This window comes from Physella acuta, unplaced genomic scaffold (assembly GCF_028476545.2).
Source record: "Physella acuta isolate Inbredline_101_S28 unplaced genomic scaffold, ASM2847654v3 ptg000064l, whole genome shotgun sequence".
Lineage (NCBI taxonomy): Eukaryota > Metazoa > Mollusca > Gastropoda > Physidae > Physella > Physella acuta.
In genome coordinates, this window is record NW_026731584.1 from 156,166 (window position 1) to 179,068 (window position 22,903).

At 38.6% G+C, this 22,903-nt stretch overlaps 2 protein-coding genes and 1 long non-coding RNA gene across 3 annotated transcripts; all 3 read left to right on the forward strand.

The window, feature by feature from the left end:
* Window positions 1-532: 532 nt before the first annotated feature.
* Window positions 533-3,718, forward strand: LOC131951012 (uncharacterized; the record flags this gene model as incomplete). The annotated part of the gene is made up of 3 exons (XM_059313269.1): window positions 533-706; window positions 923-1,012; window positions 2,653-3,718. Coding segments are annotated over exons 2-3 (1,089 nt in total), but the record flags the coding sequence as incomplete, so codon positions are not given.
* Window positions 3,719-3,720: 2 nt separating this feature from the next.
* Window positions 3,721-6,395, forward strand: LOC131950978 (uncharacterized). The gene is made up of 2 exons (XR_009388376.1): window positions 3,721-3,851; window positions 5,896-6,395. It is a non-coding gene; the product is annotated as an uncharacterized LOC131950978 (long non-coding RNA).
* Window positions 6,396-8,342: 1,947 nt separating this feature from the next.
* LOC131951020 (uncharacterized) lies at window positions 8,343-11,546 on the forward strand. Its single transcript, XM_059313280.1, has 3 exons — window positions 8,343-8,365; window positions 8,827-9,839; window positions 11,195-11,546. Exons 1-3 carry the CDS (start codon window positions 8,343-8,345, stop codon window positions 11,236-11,238), a joined length of 1,080 nt encoding a protein of 359 aa, XP_059169263.1. The 3' UTR covers window positions 11,239-11,546.
* Window positions 11,547-22,903: the final 11,357 nt, after the last annotated feature.

Sequence of the window (22,903 nt, forward strand, 5' to 3'; positions counted from 1 at the left end):
TCATCTCAGTGGCGTTGCGAGGTCGGGTGTCACCCGGTGCGGCACTTAATGGTGTCACCCCCCCCCCCCCGAGGCGTAGCAACCCTTCCCGGCGCCCGGGGACAAAGTTTCAATTTTCCATTTGCACCCTCCCCCTTAAACTTTCGATTCGTCCCCTCCCCCCCTCAAACTTTCGATTTACACCCCCACATCCACCCTTGTCGGGGTTTGTCAAATTTGCTCTTAAAAGACTATTTAACACTCGAATTAATCACTTAATTAAGTGGAATTATCATTTTTCTCTATAAATTTTGCTATTTTTTGCCTTGGTGGCACCCCCTCTAAATGGTGTCAAGCGGTGTAGTTCGCACCCCCGCCCCCTCCTCGCTACGCCACTGCTTTATCTGCCCCATAGACTGTCAGATACGAATGGGAACTTTTTTTGTCAGCTAAATGTACACCCGCTATCACTCAACCATGCCGTCTCGCTCCAACGGTCACAGAAGAATTTATTCTACACACGTCGTATGTTTTGCTTACACAACATCCGTGTTTGATCGACCGGCCGAATTATCCATCAAAGCGTAGCACGTATGCTTATTAATATTAATGCTAAGTACTTGCGGATTCAGTGGGGCAACATTAAGGTTGGATGTCGTCTTTCTAGCACAGTTACATGATAGCTGGCTAGTTGGGTAGGAAAAGTTAAGGAAGCATTTAAGTCAAGGTAAGATATAGTATATATATATATATATATATATATATATATATATATATATATATATATATATATATATATATATATATATATATATATATATATATATATATATATATATAAGACTATATATATAAGACTATATATATAAGACTATATATATATATATATATATATATATATATATATATATATATATATATATATATTACTTAATTGGTTTAGATGTTGAGAAGACGATGTTTTTAATGCAACAGCTCATTACGTAACCTGGCTGGATATTATAGTTGAGATGGCGCAATGGTCTAACATAAGGTAAGAACTTGTTGACACTGAGACAGGTGTGATAATTCTGGTAAATGTATTGAAGTCACCCTGGCTGTCATGTCTAGTGCAGTATTGTTTTGATGTATCTATAGACACGTTAGAACTTGTTACCAATAGGAAAATAAATTAGGTGTCCTTATTTTTAGCACGTTCCACGATAGCGCTAACATTTATTGTTAAAGAGCTATTGACCTCATCGTTAAAAATCTTTTTCTACATTTGATATTTGTTAATTTGTCACTCAATCATCCCTTAACCTTCAGTAGTTTGGGAACCTCAGCTGTTTTTCCTTTTAATTTTGCACCATCTGTCTCGTTCTTCAACTGCTCTGATTAGTTCTGTAACGGGCAGCCTAGTCCAAACTTTGATGTCGTTTACTTCAAATCCTTGTCCTTACTTGCACAATACCCTGCATTATTGTTTGGGACATGCCATTGGCTCGTGCGACAATGACATGCCCATAGCACTCAATTTTATTGTTATGACTGTGATCAGTAGCCTCTCAAATGGACCAATCGCATTAGTGATAACTTTACTGATTTCTTCATTAGTTATTTGGTCTCTGTATAAGATAGCTAGAAGTCTACGTAGACATCTCCTATCCAGGGCCTGGCTTCTTCTCTGGAGGTCTGCGTTAGGGTCCAAGCTCGCAATTCATACAGGAAGGCATGACATGACTAGCGACCGTTCGAGTTTTACTTGTATGCTAAATGAAGTCTATTGGTTACACCAAATGCTTTTTTATTTACTGAATGCTGTTTTATTTATTGGTTGGGGGCTCTTCATGCATGTATTTATATAAAATTTAAAATTAGCACTTTAAGAAATTATGACATTAAATTAAATTTCATCGGCATAACGTAGTCTCATTTTTAAATTTTAAGTTGTGTGCCCCAGCGCTTGTGGGACGGTGTGGCCGCTTAGGTAGAGCGCTGGCTGCTAACCCGAAAGTCTCGAGTTCGAAGTAGGGTCCGAGCCAATAGAACGTCCCTGAGTCCACCCAGCTCTGACGGGTACTTAACTCAGGGAAAGTAAAGGCGGGTGGGCATATTGCTGACCACACCTTCCCTTTATATGCCGAGATCAATAAACACATGAACTCTACCTCATCAGCCCAATAGATCACTAGATCTAAAGTGGATTCGTTACTTATATCCCAGCTCGCAGATAGCACAATCAATCCCTTATAGTAAGTAAAGTTTCCCTTTCAAACCTTACGGTCTATGGGGCAAGTGAAGTAGAGTTCACCTGTTTCTCTGACCCCGGCATATGAAGAGATAGTGTGGTCAGCACTATGCCCAGCCGCCTTTACTTTCCCTAACGTGAGTTAGGTATCCATCAGAGGGACCAGAGTTTCTTCCAGGCATCTCTTCGGGGAGGAAGGGGGGGCAAAGCCCCCCCAAAATTTTTTTACCGAAGAAAGTTTACCGCCCCTCCCCCCCCCCCGAAAATTTAAAGTGCCCCCCCCCCCGGAGAAAAAAGTCTGGAAGAAACACTGAGAGGGACGGTCTACAGACTTGAACCAGGATTCGAACTCTAGACTTACGGGTCAGCAGTCCAGCTCTCTACTCCGTCCCATCAATCCCTTACAGCACATATTAAAATAATAACATATTGTATGGTTTCAGGGAGCCGCCACCGAGCATCACCGAAGAACCAGGAACAACTAATGCCACTCCCCCATTCCCTGCTTCAACCTACTATGTGCGAGACAAGTTTTCACCTCTGCCCGAGTCCCTAACTAGCTACTGTCCACCTGCCAAGAAAAAAAGTTTATTTTTAGCCTATGTGTTAGCGTTATCTCCCCTTGGCTTGCTGGGAGCGCATCATTTTTACCTGAAGCGCCGCATATGGGGTAAACTTTATGCCTGCACACTTGGACTTCTGGGAGTTGGTTATTTCGTCGACTGGTTCCGTATCCCATGGCTGGTCAGAGAATATAATTACCCACATAAAAGAAAACAATTATGGAAGGTTTCAGAAGCTTACATTTTATGGCTGCCATTTGGGTTACTTGGGTTTCATCGTTTCTATTTGGGTCATTACAGTCGGGGTATAACGTATGCATTAACCTTTGGACTTTGTGGATTTGCTTGTATCAGAGATCTCTTCAAAATACCCATTTTAGTGAAAACTAAAAATACACCGAAAATTGTTCGAAAATATAAAAAGAAAAGCATTTACATCGCTTATCTTCTTTATATAACAGGCGGTATTTTTGGGATTCACCACTGGTATTTGAAGCGTTCCGCTTGGTCAATACTTTACCAAATAACGCTGGGGTTTCTGGGACTGGGATGCGTGCTGGATTTTTTCCGCATACCATCGTTAGTGTCGCATGCAAACGATGAGATTAGTGGGAAGAGATTACCCGGCACAGCGTGTATCGTAGATGCCTACCAGCTCTGGTTTTTTTTTGGCTTGCTGGGCTTTCATCACTTTTATTTGAATCGTGTGTGCTGGGGGATCCTTTACTTTTTTACCCTCGGTATCCTGGGCATCGGTTGGTTGGTTGACTTTGTGCGATTGCCATATTTGGTTGAGGATTTTAACAAAAAGCTTGCATATCGAAGTCCCTCAGAGGCCCCCATTTCTACAGTAGCGCCCACACATGCAGTAGACACCACACATACGGTAGACCCCACACATACAGTAGCCCCCACACTTAATGTAGCCCCCACACCTACTGTAGCCCCCACACCTACTGTAGCCCCAACACATACAGTAGCCCCCATAGCTACAGTAGCCCCCATACCTACAGTAGCAACAACAAGCTTTTCACAGGTATTCACATGGCAGTCGCTTTCTGCACAAGATGAAATTTCAGGTAAGAATCTCGTCCATGTTACCCTCCTTATCACGCTTTGCCACATCTAGCTCCGCATTAATATTTAAAAGCTTCTAATGGTACTCACGTATAATAATTTATAAATTGCCATAGCTTTCACCTGTAATACCTGTTACTTGAGCATAATTCTTACCAAAAAAAATAATTTAAAAACTTCGCCAATATAATACTGTAACACATACATAATTCTCTCTTATACACTAGTAAGTGCTAGCCTGCTCACTTGATGTAAGATTCAAAAAGCGAGTAGGTGAAGTTTCATCCACACAGACCGAGAACATTCACGATGTGGTGCGTCTCGGGTTTGAAAACTGAAGAGTCGTTTTCCTAAGCCCCATAGATGTAGTTTTGTTGTTTAAATATTTGTATACTTTAATTTTAAATACACTATTTCTTCACGTAAATTCGGATATTTTATTGTATTAGTTTATATTACTTAACTAACAGATAATTTCTAGTTAAGGCTCACAGATCCTTGTTTGTTAAAAGCCTAAAATATAAGCACTCTTACGTATGTCATTTGTTTTCCAGAAATACTCCTTTTTATTTTACTTATCGATATTTTTTAATACACATAATATTTATCAAGTTTTACATTATATATCTGGAACGGTTTTAAATGGCATTTCTGTGCACAGGGACTACTAATATTTAGATTAGTGTTATTTTTAACGAGTATAGTGGGTACCTCGAGATACGAATATAGTTTCTGCCGTTACCTTGCCGCACGTCCAATTGCTGTATGTCAAAGAATTCTTCTCTCCATTGGAATTATGTGAAATGCTGTTAATCCGTTCCAGCCCCAAAAGAATCCCAGAATTGTTTTATTTCACATCTTGTTCTAATAAGAAAAGTATTTATACATGACACAATGTCATCTATGTGTCATGTATAAAAACATAATAAAGGAGCATTAAAAATGTTTTATAATATGTATTTACTTTGGAGATCAACCGATTTAAGATTTCGGAAGATGGTAGTGGAGGTTTACGATGAATGAGCTTCATTTCGTTCAACTTCTAGCTGCTTATCTCTCTACGTTTTTTAATTCAAGTACCATTTACATTCGTCTATGATACATTTTATCCATTCTTTTATGGAATAGTACTAAATTTTATGAATATAATTTACGTTATATGCTGCTGTTCAGTATTCTTTACTAAATCGTTTTAAAATGTTGTGGAAATGAGTTAGGACAATGTAATTTCATAGCTCCGATGGACATTGTTGTCGGGGTGATTGTTTTTAAAGAATCCGCTCATTTCCATTTAACTTAAAAGCTAAATATCGTTCGCTCGACAGATCGTATATCAAAAGATTCTTGTATTATGCAGTGTCAAGTTAATACTTTTAAGAACGCACCAATAAAGAAATTGTTCAGTTTTATGTAATTTAGATATCTATTACTTTATTACTAAAACGCGTTAAGACGTGCAGAGAAATTTCAGCATATATATATATATATATATATATATATATATATATATATATATATATATATATATATATATATATATATATATATATATATATATATATATATATATATATTTATATATATATATACATATATATATATATACATATATATATATATATATATATATATATATATATATATATATATATATATATATATATATATATATATATATATATATATATATATATATATATACATGGCACTGAACTAATAGCGATAACTATGTGTTTCTTTGATAGCAACGCTTATATCAGTATAGAAATTTTGACCTGCACTCTAATCTTTCTTAAAAACCTGAACTTGTGACCCCATCGATGTTATAACTACATTAATTGCTTGTAAATGTTTTTATTTACTATTTCCGCACTTACAAGTTTGTCTTAGGATAAAGATAAGAATTATTGACTCTTGTACCAATGATCTATGTGCATCGAATGAATGTTGATTTAAAGACATGACGAAAACTCACGAAAATAGGACTGAATAATTAAAAGATCGATATTATTTTCACTTTATAACTTTTTTGTTTGATTTTTTAAGGCATTGAAACTCAAGGTATGTCAAACCCATCCACGTCATTCGAGTTACTGTATTAAGCTACATGGCCATTCGACGTGATCACAGTACAGACATTAATGGATGGATTAAAACTACCAGACTATACAAAGGTTTACAGTACAGACAGTAATGGATGGATTAAAACTATCAGACTATACAAAGGTTTACAGTACAGACAGTGATGGATGGATTAAAACGACCAGACTATGCAAAGGTTTACAGTACAGACAGTGATGGATGGATTAAAACTACCAGACTATACAAAGGTTTACAGTACAGACAAGCTAAAAACTGTCTATTCATAGTCAGCCACTGAATGTATCCTACAATGCTGTGGTGATGTGAAGTATGAATTACTTAATATGCTTGAACATTCTATACTATGTTCTGTCATATATGTGAAGTTTCAAGATTGTTACATCGTTTTTAAAAAAAATGTTTGAATTTACGTGAATTTTAGTAAAAGATCATTTCTACGACTATTGTGTAGTTTTAGAATATTTTTGTACGTTTAAAGAAAACAATTATGAAACAAATATAAAAAAAATGTCTAATTGCAAGCTTTTTAATTAAATGCACTGAAAATAAGAAAATAAAACTAATTTTCTTTCTTTCATAAAAGCTTCGGTTGCTCATGAGATCTTTTTCCCACGTTTTCTTTAACTTGCTTTCGCGTCTGTTTGTTTTTCCATCAAATCTTGCGATCGAAATTTCGGGCATTTCCCAGTTAGCTAGCGCGCTGAAATTTTCAGGGAAGAAAAATGAAAAACGAGGGGCGCCGTGATTTTCTTACAGTTTTTAATACTGTTGACTCTCTACAAGCTCCCTAATAAAACTCAATAGTATTATCTAATCAATAGTAATATAACTTTTACATCTTATATTAACAATGACCGATAAAAAAACTTTTACTTCGGCGCACCACGTTTTTCATTTTTTGTCATAATGCGCACGCAGTTTGCGATCGCTTATAGTAGAGTGATCGCTTGCATTATTGTGATGTATAGCATTTATTTTCTACCTTTTAGTTCAATCAGAAAACGTGGGTTTTTAAAAAACTTTTTTAATGATAATTATTACATATTTTATTTTCTACTTTTTAGTCATTCATAATCTATGAATTCTACTCTACCAATGCTGTAACTAAAAATATTTGCTTTAAAACACTATCAGTAGCTCGTGAAAGAAGCCCCCCCCCCCTTAGTGAAAGCAGCTGTCTGTGACGACAGTTAACAGACTACAGCAATTAGATCAAGTGGATTTTATTACCCTCCACCCCCTCCCCCCTTAGTTTCAAATAACTTAAAAACTTAAGTTATCTGCCCCTAACAGCCTTCACCAGATCGAACGGCTTTACGATTGTAAACATTTTCGTGAACCACAGTTTATCAGACTATTACCCTGATAGCGTCTTGCTTTTTTATCTCCCCTTCTGTTATTGAAATTAGTAATCTATCGAGTTATTTAATTTTGTTATCTCTCCTTACTTTTGAAACCGTTAAATTATATTTAATGACTAATTGAACTTATAATTAAATAAAAAAAAATAGACTTGTATTGTCATCGAAGTCGAACGTATCTGGAAATTTTGAACAAAATCGCAGCATTCGAAGTGGGTCAAAATTAAGTTACAAGATTTGCCACAAACCCACAAACAAACGAACGAACAGACGTTGCGAACTAAATAAAAGCTTGTAAATTTTTGTTGATTCAATTCATGGCGATCATCTCTGGTTAGTCAAGAGGCTAACCGTGAATACTTTGTGTACTGGCTAAGGGGATTTTTCCCGAGAGAAATAACATTATGGCGTTTCCTTACTGTCACGACTTTTTATACCGGCACTACTGGCTAACCTCGCAGGAATGATGGCTCAATCACATGATCTCCCTGCAACAGTGATGACAAATGCGACTGCAGACGCTTGCGTCATTTGTTTTGCTAAGGGTAACTTCCTGGTTGGATTGTTTGACCGAAATATTCAGTCTAGCGCGGCATTCTTGTACTGGGCACGTTAAAATCATTGTTATGCTGTTAGACGTATCAAAATATAATTGAAACTTGAACGTGGTGTAACTAGAACAATTGCCAGACTCATTTCTAGAATATGGAGCATTCCAAGACGTGTAGATGGTCTGTGTACGAAACATATTTCTAGAATCCAAACCAAAGGTAAGAGTAGTTATAAATATATATATATATATATATATATATATATATATATATATATATATATATATATATATATATATATACATATATATATGGGGGCGCTAAACTGAAAGTTCGCCCCGGGAGCTGGGAGGGTCGCTACGCCTCTGTATGTATGTTCAAAATTACACACACTAATTATTGTTGCTACAGATATTGAGAGAGTTTTAATTCAGAGAAAAATTCTTCACTGCCCTTGACAAGCGACGTTGTTTAAACAATGGTGAAATTGTTAAGCATAAGGTATGAAATTACTTGTTGTGGGCAGCCAAATAAGACCTCGCAATGCTATTAGTTAGGTGCCCATTGTTTATTTTTGGGTTATAGGCAGTGTTTCTTCCAGGCATCTCTTAAGGGGGTAGAGGCTCCCCGAAGAAAATCTACCCCCCCCCCCGAAGAAAGTCTACCGCCCCCCGAAAATTTCAAGTGCCCCCTCCCCGGAGAAAAATGTCTGGAATAAACACTGGTTATAGGATACTGTGGTGGTAGGTCTGTCACAGGGTTACAGGGTGTAGATTTTTTTTTTTTTTTTTTTTTTTTTTTTTTTTTTTTTTTTGGTGGTAGATTTTATATACTATAGTGGTAGATTAATTATACTGTGACGGCATTTTTGTTTCACTGTCGTGGTAGGTATGTTGTAGGATAAACAGTCACAAAAATTTATTGGGCAAATTCTATGCATAAATAATAACTTATATTTTCAGACATATACCAGAAAACACCATTGCATATCCTAATGCAGACCACCATGGACAAAACCAATTTTCTCCCCTGCCTGAGTCCCTAGTTCGCTACAGTCCACCTATCAAGAAAAAAAGTTTATTTTTAGCCTATGTGTTAGCGTTATCTCCCCTTGGTTTGCTGGGAGCGCATCATTTTTACCTGAAGCGCCGCATATGGGGTAAACTTTATGCGTGCACACTTGGACTTCTAGGAGTTGGTTATTTCGTCGACTGGTTCCGTATCCCAGAGCTGGTCAGAGAGTATAATTACCCACATAAAAGAAAACAATTATGGAAGGTTTCAGAAGCTTACATGTTATGGCTGCCATTTGGGTTACTTGGGTTTCACCAGTACTATTTGGGTAACGGACGCACGGCTATTCGGTATACATTTAGTTTGGGCGGTTTGGGAATAGCGTGGATTAGAGATCTGTACCAAATACCAACATTAGTGAAAATGAAAAACGAAGATGAACTTATACTGAGGCGAACGAAGAAAAATATTTACACCGCTTATCTTTATTGTATAACCGGAGGCTTTTTTGGGATTCATCATTGGTATTTGAACCGTAGTCCTTGGTCGGTAGGTTATCAACTCTCTCTGGGCGTTTTTGGACTAGGTTGGGTGCTCGATCTGATCCGCATGCCTTGGCTGGTATCCCGTGCTAACGATGAGATTATAGGCAAGAGATCCCCAGAGACGCTGGTACTCGAGGAAGCTTACCTTCTATGGTTGACGCTTGGATTACTGGGCGCTCACAACTTCTATTTAAACCGCCCTGGTTGGGGGGTGTTGTACATCTTTACCCTAGGATTCTTAGGTATTGGCTGGCTGATTGACGCTGTCAGAATACCAAAGCTGGTGAAAGATTACAACGAAGAGCTGACTCCCCCGAGTCCCACACCTGCAGTAGCCACCACACCTGCAGTAGCAATAACCAGCCATGCGCAGGTTGTCACCTGGCGGTCAGGTTCGGCTCAGGATGGAATTTCAGGTACGAATCTCCACGTTTCCAAAATTATTAGGTTTGGTTACAGCTAGTTTAATATATTTGCTTGTAATATTTGTTAACTTGGCATAGTCAGTGGAGACACCCGGTGCGGCACCTCATGGTGTCACTCCCTTCCCTCCACACCAAATAAAAAAAATTATAGGCTATATATATATATATATATATATATATATATATATATATATATATATATATATATATATACCATTGGTGTCGCCCCCCCCCCCCCCACACCCCCCCCCCCCATTTTGACAAATTACGTGAATTTGTCAACACATTATTCGAGTTCAAAATTAACAATGCAACCTTTCAGAAAGCATTTTTCTTCTATATATTTTGCTATTTTATTTGCCTTGGTATCACCCCAACCCACCCACACCAATTGGTGTCACCCCCTCCCCAGCCTCGCAACGCCTCTGGGCATAGTTCTTATTTATAAAAGGTTTTTAGCATTGCATATTTTTAGCTTATTCATTTCATCGACATTTCTTTTCTGAAGTGGGTCTCGCTCAGCCACTTGTTCTTACTAGGCAACTTGCGGCAGGTTTATTTTTCAACAAACACAAATCGTAGCTTGATTCACAAAGTAAAACGACACTTGCCGATGTAAAATAGAAATTTCTCCATCTCGTTATGTTTAGCTTTAGCGTATTAATGTCTATTTTAAGATTATAAGTACACTACTACTTCGTGAAAGTTGAAGCATATTTTAGTTTTCTATAATATTTAACTTAAAAATAATTTATAGGTCAGATTTGTGTCAAGTTTTTCAAAAATATCCTATTTATTTTAAAGATGATATAAATTAAGAAGTTTTACATTATAAATTGATAGACTCAAATAAGTTTTATATTCCTTTTCCCATGCATAGATTTTTGTAATTTAACGAGAGTTTGGAAAACGTCTTTACATAATTGCTAAATTCTATTACCTGTGATGTATCAATTAGTTGAGTTCTAAAACACGTCAAGACATGCTGAAAAGATAAAAAATCTATATTTATAACAGAACTATTGAACCAGATATGATATATTGAGCATATTTCGTCTACAATAACGCATCAAAATTTAGGCATAAACATACTTAACCTAAACCTCAGTTGTAACCCAAACAATATTCTAACTACACTATCTGCTTGAAAAATCAACACCTAGTTTACAATATCTATAAATATACGTTTGTCATAAAATAAAAGACAACAGTCATTTACTCGGTATTTGTGATTTATATGCATTAAATGTATGGTAAAGTAGGTGGTATGATGAAAACATGTAAATATATCGACATTATTATTAAAAAGATTGTCATTCTATAATTAGTTTCCTTTGTTTTCAAAGGCATCGAAATTCAGGGTATGTCAAACCCATCTACGTACCTCTAGAGACTATATTCAACTACAAGACAGATCAATGTACAGATACACCTGGATCAAACTACCTGCCTGTGTACAGATCTAGAGTACAGATCTGCTTGAACTCACTGTATGATTGTCTGCAATATCTCAATACTTGTTTTAAATAGCCCTGTTTACGATCACTTCTTGTATTAGATGTATCTTTAGCTAGACGAAGATATGCGATGAATATTAACAACAGGTGAACTCTACTTCACCTGCCGTATTTATGTCAGACTCTACAAGGATACTTTTCTTATTATATACATCTATATCTGATTGTACGTCTGTGATCACTTTTGTATGGATGATTATATAAAATACATTTGTTATTTTATATTGTAATTTTTGTTGTGAAATATTGTTAGAGCTAGATCTATGTTCGTTGTGTGGCTTGATTTATGTAGTTCGATGGCCAAATCTAGATCTGTTTGGTTAGTTAGGTTATATTGTTTGGTTAGTTAGGTTAGATTGTTTGAAAGTGTAGATTACTATAGTGTAATTTATTGTGTTGGGTTATTCTTTTTATCAACGACAATGTAACACTTTTTCATATGGTTAAACAACTAGTTAGTAAAGTGTCTTCCATAAACGACGTTAGGCTAATTGATCCAACTCCCACCCTATGGGTACGAGGTTGTACCATACGCAACGAATACCAACAAAACACCACGTCACAGTTTTTAGACCCACCTCCCTCAACTCTTCCTACATGCTCTTCGTTCCAGAAACTCCAGTTTGTGTCTGACTCGTCTTTTTAAACTCCGGATAAAAATAGTTTTGTTTTCTGTATCATTAAACGTCAACCTTAATAGCACACCGCCTTGGCGTGTTGCGATGGCTTGTGTGCAGGGGGGAACCTAGTGCTTCAAGCAGGTGTGTGGGTAGGGACCAGACGTGTGCCCTGGTCCTGTGGGTAGGGACCATAACATTGTGCTCTGGTCCTGTGGGTAGGGGCCATAACAGTGTGCTCTGGTCCTGTGGGTAGGGGTCATAACATTGTGCTTTGGTCCTTTAGGAGGGGGCCATAACATTGTGCTCTGTCCTCCAACTTCGAGGTTGTGCCATGGGCTAACGACTCGTCCACATAAAACAAAATATTTAAAACAAAGTAAGAAAAACAAAATATTTAAAACAAAGTAAGAAAAACAAAATATTTAAAACAAAGTAAGAAAAACAAAATATTTAAAACAAAGTAAGAAAAACAAAATACTTAAAACAAAGTAAGAAAAAGAAAATACTTAAAACAAAGTAAGAAAAACAAAATACTTAAAACAAAGTAAGAAAAAGAAAATACTTAAAACAAAGTAAGAAAAACAAAATACTTAAAACAAAGTAAGAAAAATAAAATACTTAAAACAAAGTAAGAAAAACAAAATACTTAAAACAAAGTAAGAAAAAGAAAATACTTAAAACAAAGTAAGAAAAACAAAATACTTAAAACAAAGTAAGAAAAAGAAAATACTTAAAACAAAGTAAGAAAAACAAAATACTTAAAACAAAGTAAGAAAAATAAAATACTTAAAACAAAGTAAGAAAAACAAAATACTTAAAACAAAGTAAGAAATACAAAATACTTAAAACAAAGTAAGAAAAACAAAATACTTAAAACAAAGTAAGAAAAATAAAATACTTAAAACAAAGTAAGAAAAACAAAATATTTAAAACAAAGTAAGAAAAACAAAATACTTAAAACAAAGTATTATCACAGAAACTAGATCTGAATTGGCCCCAGTCTTCGGAAGAACCAAGGCTCCACATAGGAGACTTATGACGCAATGCGTCAAACCTGCAGTAAGGCGCGCAGGACCTGGACACGGAATCTTCTCAAAGAACAATAAACTGCAGGGATGTCTAGAGAGAATGCAACACACACAGCTGGGGACCGCACACAGTGGAAGAGTATGGTTGAAGTCCTTTGCATTCAATAGAAGTAAAGAGCACAAAGTCAAGTTATATCTATAAAGCTGAGTCGTATCTCGACGGAAGATTACTACTCCACTGTAAAGCAATTCTCACGTAATAAATCCAATCATACACAACTAAACACATCAAATAAAGAACTTTCATAGACAAAACAATATAACAGATCATTTTGTTTCAAGTGATTCCATGAAATAATCAATAAGTTTCAGTTTTGATTAAAAAATCCGTAATTTTATTCATTCAGAAGTTATAGAAAATTAAAAAAAAAACAACAGCTACACTTAGCCATCGTCAACACAACAAGGAACAATCACATGAGTTGCATCTGTTTACAGAGTGGAATGAGATTACTCAACTCATTGTTTACAGAAATTGTATGTGAATTTTGATCACCATTTGGTATTAGAAACTAGTTAACTAATGTACAACGTCAGTAAAAATAATTCTTAAAGAATACGTAACAACTAATTAAAACTAGATCTTCTAAGAACAACCTCATTACTATTGTGTAATAGAAAAATCAACTATTAAGACTTAACTTTAATTATGGTGGGACAATCTAGCGTAATGAATTCCAGAGGGTCGCTGGGTATCTCGCAATCAAAACGACAGCTCTGGTAACTTATCCATACAACTATATCTATATATATAATTCTCTTCTTGGAGACGCTAGAAAACAAGCTGTAAGCGCGCTCCCTACCACCCCACCCCTACATGGTCTGGTAAGCTTTGGTTCACTCTAAATGTTTACAATCGTAAAGCCGGGTTTAGTGACGGTTACTAGGGGCAGATAATTTAGTTTGAAACTTAGGGGAGGTAACTAAGAGGAGGCTGCTTTCACGGGGGGGGGGGAGGGGTTGGGTAGAGGTTGGTGGAAAGGAGGGTGGGGGTAGTATCGTCCTTAACGACCTACTGATAGTGTTTTAAAGCAAATATTTTCAGTGGCAGCATTGGTACTGTCGAATTCACAAATTATGAATTACTGAAAAGTAGAAAATAAAAAAACTAAATAGCCGCGTATGATATGCCGCGGGTCGGCTCGTTTACTATAATATGAAATATTGTGTTGTGTTCAGAATGAACACAACACATTAGAGAAACAAAATGTCTTCTTGGTGTTTAGAATTCAGGGATAACAAAGTTTGACTGTGAAAAGGTCAAAGTAAAAAGGCCTTTGTATATTTACAAAGAATTTTTAAATTAAAGATTAAATATAAAAAATAAAACCAAGAAGCAATCATAGCAATACTTGTTAAGCAGTAAACAAGATAAAAATCAAAGATAACAGTTTTTTGGAGTGAAATAGAGCGAGCAGCTCTATTCATCTGACTCCGGTTCATGTTTGTGTTCTATCCTCGCCTGGGGACCCTCAGTGGCCTCAGCCAATGGCTCCGTGTCGGGGTTCTTTGGTTTCTTCTTCTTGGTCCTTGCTATACAGAACTCTCCACACACAACTACCACAGAGATGATGACTAGCATGGCAACAAATGCAGGAAACCACGAGATCTCATCCGCTACACACCGTTAGAATATATATATATATATATATATATATATATATATATATATATATATATATATATATATATATATATATATATATATATATATATATATATATATATATATATATATATATATATAATATATATATATATATATATATATATATATATATATATATATATATATATATGTATGTGTTCTGGGATACGTACAGCATGTACTTATAAGTAAACAATAACTACCAATAACTCCCGTTACACTTACTGTCACCGCAGGCGTCACAACTAACCCCGCCCGTTAAACCTACTTTTAATGCAGGTGTCACCACTAACCCCGCCTGTTAAACCTACTTTTAATGCAGGTGTCACCACTAACCCCGCCCGTTAAACCTACTTTTAATGCAGGCGTCACCACTAACACCGCCCGTTAAACCTACTTTTAATGCAGGTGTCACCCTTAAACCTGTTAAAGATTCAACGCCAGTGTCGGCACGAAACATTCTCACATCGCATGTCAACATCAATCCCGCTAAACGTTCTATCACAGTAGGTATCATCACTAACCCTTTAAACTTTCTTTCACCACAGGCGATAAAACTAACCCCCCATTAACTTTCTATCATATCAGGTATCACCATTCACCCCATTAACTTTCTATCATATCAGGTATCACCATTCACCCCATTAACTTTCTATCATTGCAGGTGTCACCATTCACCCCATTAAACTTACTTTCAGCGCAGGTGTCACCAACAAAGCCTGGAATACAGCCTTTGTTGCACTCCCGTGTGAACTGACTGCAGCTGCCGTCCCCTGCACAGTTCTGGCAGTCTGGGGCAGGGAGAGAGAAGTTCCAGAGTCAGACATCAACACCAGCCTTTTACAGTCTAACACATCAATCCTTTACAGTCTAACACATCAACCCTTTGCAGTCTAACACATCAACCCTTTATAGACTAACACATCAACTCCAGCCCTTTAAAGTCTAACACATCAACTCCAGCCCTTTACAGTCTAACATATCAACTCCAGCCCTTTACAGTCTAACACATCAACTCCAGCCCTTTACAGTCTAGCACATCAACTCCAGCCCTTTACAGTCTAACACATCAACTCCAGCCCTTTACAGTCTAACACATCAACTCCAGCCCTTTACAGTCTAACACATCAACTCTTTACAGTCTAACACATCAACTCCAGCCCTTTACAGTCTAACACATCAACTCCAGCCCTTTACAGTCTAACACATCAACTCCAGCCCTTTACAGTCTAACGCATCAACTCCAGCCCTTTACAGTCTAACACATCAACTCCAGCCCTTTACAGTCTAACACATCAACTCCAGCCCTTTACAGTCTAACACATCAACTCCAGCCCTTTACAGTCTAACACATCAATCCTTTACAGTCTAACACATCAACCCTTTGCAGTCTAACACATCAACCCTTTATAGACTAACACATCAACTCCAGCCCTTTACAGTCTAACACATCAATCCTTTACAGTCTAACACATCAACCCTTTGCAGTCTAACACATCAACCCTTTATAGACTAACACATCAACTCCAGCCCTTTAAAGTCTAACACATCAACTCCAGCCCTTTACAGTCTAACACATCAACTCCAGCCCTTTACAGTCTAACACATCAGCTCCAGCCCTTTACAGTCTAACACATCAACTCCAGGCCTTTACAGTCTAACACATCAACTCCAGCCCTTTACAGTCTAACACATCAACTCCAGCCCTTTACTGTCTAACACATCAAGCCCTTACAGTCTAACACATCAACTCTAGCCCTTACAGTCTAACACATCAACTCCAGCCCTTTACAGTCTAACACATCAACTCCAGCCCTTTACAGTCTAGCACATCAACTCCAGCCCTTTACAGTCTAACACATCAACTCCAGGCCTTTACAGTCTAACACATCAACTCCAGCCCTTTACAGTCTAACACATCAACTCCAGCCCTTTACTGTCTAACACATCAAGCCCTTACAGTCTAACACATCAACTCTAGCCCTTACAGTCTAACACATCAACTCCAGCCCTTTACAGTCTAACACATCAGCCCTTTACAGTCGAACACATCAATCCTTTACAGTCTAACACATCAACCCTTTGCAGTCTAACACATCAACCCTTTATAGACTAACACATCAACTCCAGCCCTTTAAAGTCTAACACATCAACCCTTTATAGTCTAACACATCAACTCCAGCCCTTTACAGTCTAACACATCAACTCCAGCCCTTTACAGTCTAACACATCAGCCCTTTACAGTCTAACACATCAACTCTTTACAGTCTAACACATCAACTCCAGCCCTTTACAGTCCAACACATCAACTCCAGCCCTTTACAGTCTAACACATCAGCCCTTTACAGTCGAACACATCAACCCTTTACAGTCTAACACATCAACCCTTTGCAGTCTAAAACGGCAACCCTTTATAGTCTAACACATCAACTCCAGCCCTTTAAAGTCTAACACATCAACTCCAGCCCTTTACAGTCTAACACATCAACTCCAGCCCTTTACAGTCTAACACATCAACTCCAGCCCTTTACAGTCTAACGCATCAACTCCAGCCCTTTACAGTCTAACACATCAACTCCAGCCCTTTACAGTCTAACACATCAACTCCAGCCCTTTACAGTCTAACACATCAACTCCAGCCCTTTACAGTCTAACACATCAATCCTTTACAGTCTAACACATCAACCCTTTGCAGTCTAACACATCAACCCTTTATAGACTAACACATCAACTCCAGCCCTTTACAGTCTAACACATCAATCCTTTACAGTCTAACACATCAACCCTTTGCAGTCTAACACATCAACCCTTTATAGACTAACACATCAACTCCAGCCCTTTAAAGTCTAACACATCAACTCCAGCCCTTTACAGTCTAACACATCAACTCCAGCCCTTTACAGTCTAACACATCAGCTCCAGCCCTTTACAGTCTAACACATCAACTCCAGCCCTTTACAGTCTAACACATCAACTCCAGCCCTTTACTGTCTAACACATCAAGCCCTTACAGTCTAACACATCAACTCTAGCCCTTACAGTCTAACACATCAACTCCAGCCCTTTACAGTCTAACACATCAACTCCAGCCCTTTACAGTCTAGCACATCAACTCCAGCCCTTTACAGTCTAACACATCAACTCCAGGCCTTTACAGTCTAACACATCAACTCCAGCCCTTTACAGTCTAACACATCAACTCCAGCCCTTTACTGTCTAACACATCAAGCCCTTACAGTCTAACACATCAACTCTAGCCCTTACAGTCTAACACATCAACTCCAGCCCTTTACAGTCTAACACATCAGCCCTTTACAGTCGAACACATCAATCCTTTACAGTCTAACACATCAACCCTTTGCAGTCTAACACATCAACCCTTTATAGACTAACACATCAACTCCAGCCCTTTAAAGTCTAACACATCAACCCTTTATAGTCTAACACATCAACTCCAGCCCTTTACAGTCTAACACATCAACTCCAGCCCTTTACAGTCTAACACATCAGCCCTTTACAGTCTAACACATCAACTCTTTACAGTCTAACACATCAACTCCAGCCCTTTACAGTCCAACACATCAACTCCAGCCCTTTACAGTCTAACACATCAGCCCTTTACAGTCGAACACATCAACCCTTTACAGTCTAACACATCAACCCTTTGCAGTCTAAAACGGCAACCCTTTATAGTCTAACACATCAACTCCAGCCCTTTAAAGTCTAACACATCAACTCCAGCCCTTTACAGTCTAACACATCAACTCCAGCCCTTTACAGTCTAACACATCAACTCCAGCCCTTTACAGTCTAACGCATCAACTCCAGCCCTTTACAGTCTAACACATCAACTCCAGCCCTTTACAGTCTAACACATCAACTCCAGCCCTTTACAGTCTAACACATCAACTCCAGCCCTTTACAGTCTAACACATCAATCCTTTACAGTCTAACACATCAACCCTTTGCAGTCTAACACATCAACCCTTTATAGACTAACACATCAACTCCAGCCCTTTACAGTCTAACACATCAATCCTTTACAGTCTAACACATCAACCCTTTGCAGTCTAACACATCAACCCTTTATAGACTAACACATCAACTCCAGCCCTTTAAAGTCTAACACATCAACTCCAGCCCTTTACAGTCTAACACATCAACTCCAGCCCTTTACAGTCTAACACATCAGCTCCAGCCCTTTACAGTCTAACACATCAACTCCAGGCCTTTACAGTCTAACACATCAACTCCAGCCCTTTACAGTCTAACACATCAACTCCAGCCCTTTACTGTCTAACACATCAAGCCCTTACAGTCTAACACATCAACTCTAGCCCTTACAGTCTAACACATCAACTCCAGCCCTTTACAGTCTAACACATCAACTCCAGCCCTTTACAGTCTAGCACATCAACTCCAGCCCTTTACAGTCTAACACATCAACTCCAGGCCTTTACAGTCTAACACATCAACTCCAGCCCTTTACAGTCTAACACATCAACTCCAGCCCTTTACTGTCTAACACATCAAGCCCTTACAGTCTAACACATCAACTCTAGCCCTTACAGTCTAACACATCAACTCCAGCCCTTTACAGTCTAACACATCAGCCCTTTACAGTCGAACACATCAATCCTTTACAGTCTAACACATCAACCCTTTGCAGTCTAACACATCAACCCTTTATAGACTAACACATCAACTCCAGCCCTTTAAAGTCTAACACATCAACCCTTTATAGTCTAACACATCAACTCCAGCCCTTTACAGTCTAACACATCAACTCCAGCCCTTTACAGTCTAACACATCAACTCTTTACAGTCTAACACATCAACTCCAGCCCTTTACAGTCTAACACATCAACTCCAGCCCTTTACAGTCTAACACATCAGCCCTTTACAGTCTAACACATCAACTCTTTACAGTCTAACACATCAACTCCAGCCCTTTACAGTCCAACACATCAACTCCAGCCCTTTACAGTCTAACACATCAGCCCTTTACAGTCGAACACATCAACCCTTTACAGTCTAACACATCAACCCTTTGCAGTCTAACACGGCAACCCTTTATAGTCTAACACATCAACTCCAGCCCTTTAAAGTCTAACACATCAACTCCAGCCCTTTACAGTCTAACACATCAACTCCAGCCCTTTACAGTCTAACACATCAACTCCAGCCCTTTACAGTCTAACGCATCAACTCCAGCCCTTTACAGTCTAACACATCAACTCCAGCCCTTTACAGTCTAACACATCAACTCCAGCCCTTTACAGTCTAACACATCAACTCCAGCCCTTTACAGTCTAACACATCAATCCTTTACAGTCTAACACATCAACCCTTTGCAGTCTAACACATCAACCCTTTATAGACTAACACATCAACTCCAGCCCTTTACAGTCTAACACATCAATCCTTTACAGTCTAACACATCAACCCTTTGCAGTCTAACACATCAACCCTTTATAGACTAACACATCAACTCCAGCCCTTTAAAGTCTAACACATCAACTCCAGCCCTTTACAGTCTAACACATCAACTCCAGCCCTTTACAGTCTAACACATCAGCTCCAGCCCTTTACAGTCTAACACATCAACTCCAGGCCTTTACAGTCTAACACATCAACTCCAGCCCTTTACAGCCTAACACATCAACTCCAGCCCTTTACTGTCTAACACATCAAGCCCTTACAGTCTAACACATCAACTCTAGCCCTTACAGTCTAACACATCAACTCCAGCCCTTTACAGTCTAACACATCAACTCCAGCCCTTTACAGTCTAGCACATCAACTCCAGCCCTTTACAGTCTAACACATCAACCCTTTACAGTCTAACACATCAACTCCAGCCCTTTACAGTCTAACACATCAACTCCAGCCCTTTACAGTCTAACACATCAACTCTAGCCCTTTACAGTCTAACACATCAACCCTTTACAGTCTAACACATCAACCCTTTACAGTCAAACACATCAACTCCAGCCCTTTACAGTCTAACACATCAACTCCAGCCCTTTACAGTCTAACACATCAACTCCAGCCCTTTACAGTCTAGCACATCAACCCTTTACAGTCTAACACATCAACTCCAGCTCTTTACAGTCCAACACATCAACGCGAGCCCTTTACAGTCTAACACATCAATTCCAGCGCTTTACTGTCTAACACATCAACCCTTTATAGTCTAACACATCAGCTCCAGCCCTTTACAGTCTAACACATCAACTCCAGCCCTTTACAGTCTAACACATCAACTCCAGCCCTTTACAATCTAGCACATCAACTCCAGCCCTTTACAGTCTAACACATCAACTCCAGCCCTTTACAGTCTAACACATCAACTCCAGCCCTTTACAGTCTAGCACATCAACTCCAGCCCTTTACAGTCTAACACATCAACTCCAGCCCTTTACAGTCTAACACATCGTCTCCAGCCCTTTACAGTCTAACACATCATCTCCAGCCCTTTACAGTCTAACACATCAACTCCAGCCCTTTACAGTCTAACACATCAACGCCAGCCCTTTACAGTCTAACACATCAACCCTTTACAGTCTAACACATCAACTCCAGCCCTTTACAGTCTAACACATCAACCCTTTATAGTCTAACACATCAACTCCAGCCCTTTACAGTCTAACACATCAACTCCAGCCCTTTACAGTCTAACACATCAACTCCAGCCCTTTACAGTCTAGCACATCAACCCTTTACAGTCTAACACATCAACTCCAGCTCTTTACAGTCCAACACATCAACGCGAGCCCTTTACAGTCTAACACATCAATTCCAGCGCTTTACTGTCTAACACATCAACCCTTTATAGTCTAACACATCAGCTCCAGCCCTTTACAGTCTAACACATCAACTCCAGCCCTTTACAGTCTAACACATCAACTCCAGCCCTTTACAATCTAGCACATCAACTCCAGCCCTTTACAGTCTAACACATCAACTCCAGCCCTTTACAGTCTAACACATCAACTCCAGCCCTTTACAGTCTAGCACATCAACTCCAGCCCTTTACAGTCTAACACATCAACTCCAGCCCTTTACAGTCTAACACATCGTCTCCAGCCCTTTACAGTCTAACACATCATCTCCAGCCCTTTACAGTCTAACACATCAACTCCAGCCCTTTACAGTCTAACACATCAACGCCAGCCCTTTACAGTCTAACACATCAACCCTTTACAGTCTAACACATCAACTCCAGCCCTTTACAGTCTAACACATCAACCCTTTATAGTCTAACACATCAACTCCAGCCCTTTACAGTCTAACACATCAACTCCAGCCCTTTACAGTCTAACACATCAACTCCAGCCCTTTACAGTCTAACACATCAACTCCAGCCCTTTACAGTCTAACACATCAACTCCAGCCCTTTACAGTGTAACACATCAACTCCAGTCCTTTACAGTCTAACACATTTTACACAATGTCTCACATCTATCTATCTATATATAATTCTCTTCTTGGAGACCCTAGAAAACAAGCTGTAAGCACGCCTAGCAGACCCCTCTCTTCCTCTTTAGGCATATCGCTACCACCCCCATCCCCACATGGTCTGGTGAGCTGTGGTTCACGCTAAATGTTTACAATCGTAGAGACGGATTTGGTGACGGCTATTAGGGGCAGATAATTTAGTTTGAAACGATTTTAAACTTAGGGGAGGTAACTAAGAGGAGGCTGCTTTTACGAGGGTGGGGTGGGGGTAGGGGTAGAGGTTGGGTTTGGGGGAAATGAGGGTTTTAGTGTTTTAAAGCAAAATGTTTAAGTGGCAGCGTTGGTACTGTCGAATTCACAAATTATGAATTACTGAAAAGTAGAAAAAAAAAACAACTAAACAGCGGCGTATGATACGCCGCAGGTCGGCTCGTATATATATAATTCTCTACGTTGGACCATTCGGGACACCTCAACCACGTAGGGCCTACGCACCCCTCCCTCGCATTCCAGGCATGGGAAACAGACCATACCGCTACCACCCCCCCCTACTAGTCTGGTGAGCTGTGGTTCACGCCGAATGTGTATAATCGTAGAACCGGACCGAATTAGTGACGGCTATTAGGGGCAGATATTTTAGATTTTAAACGAATATAACATAAACTTGCAACTGACACAAAAAACATAAACTTGCCACTAAGACAACAACATAAACTTGCCA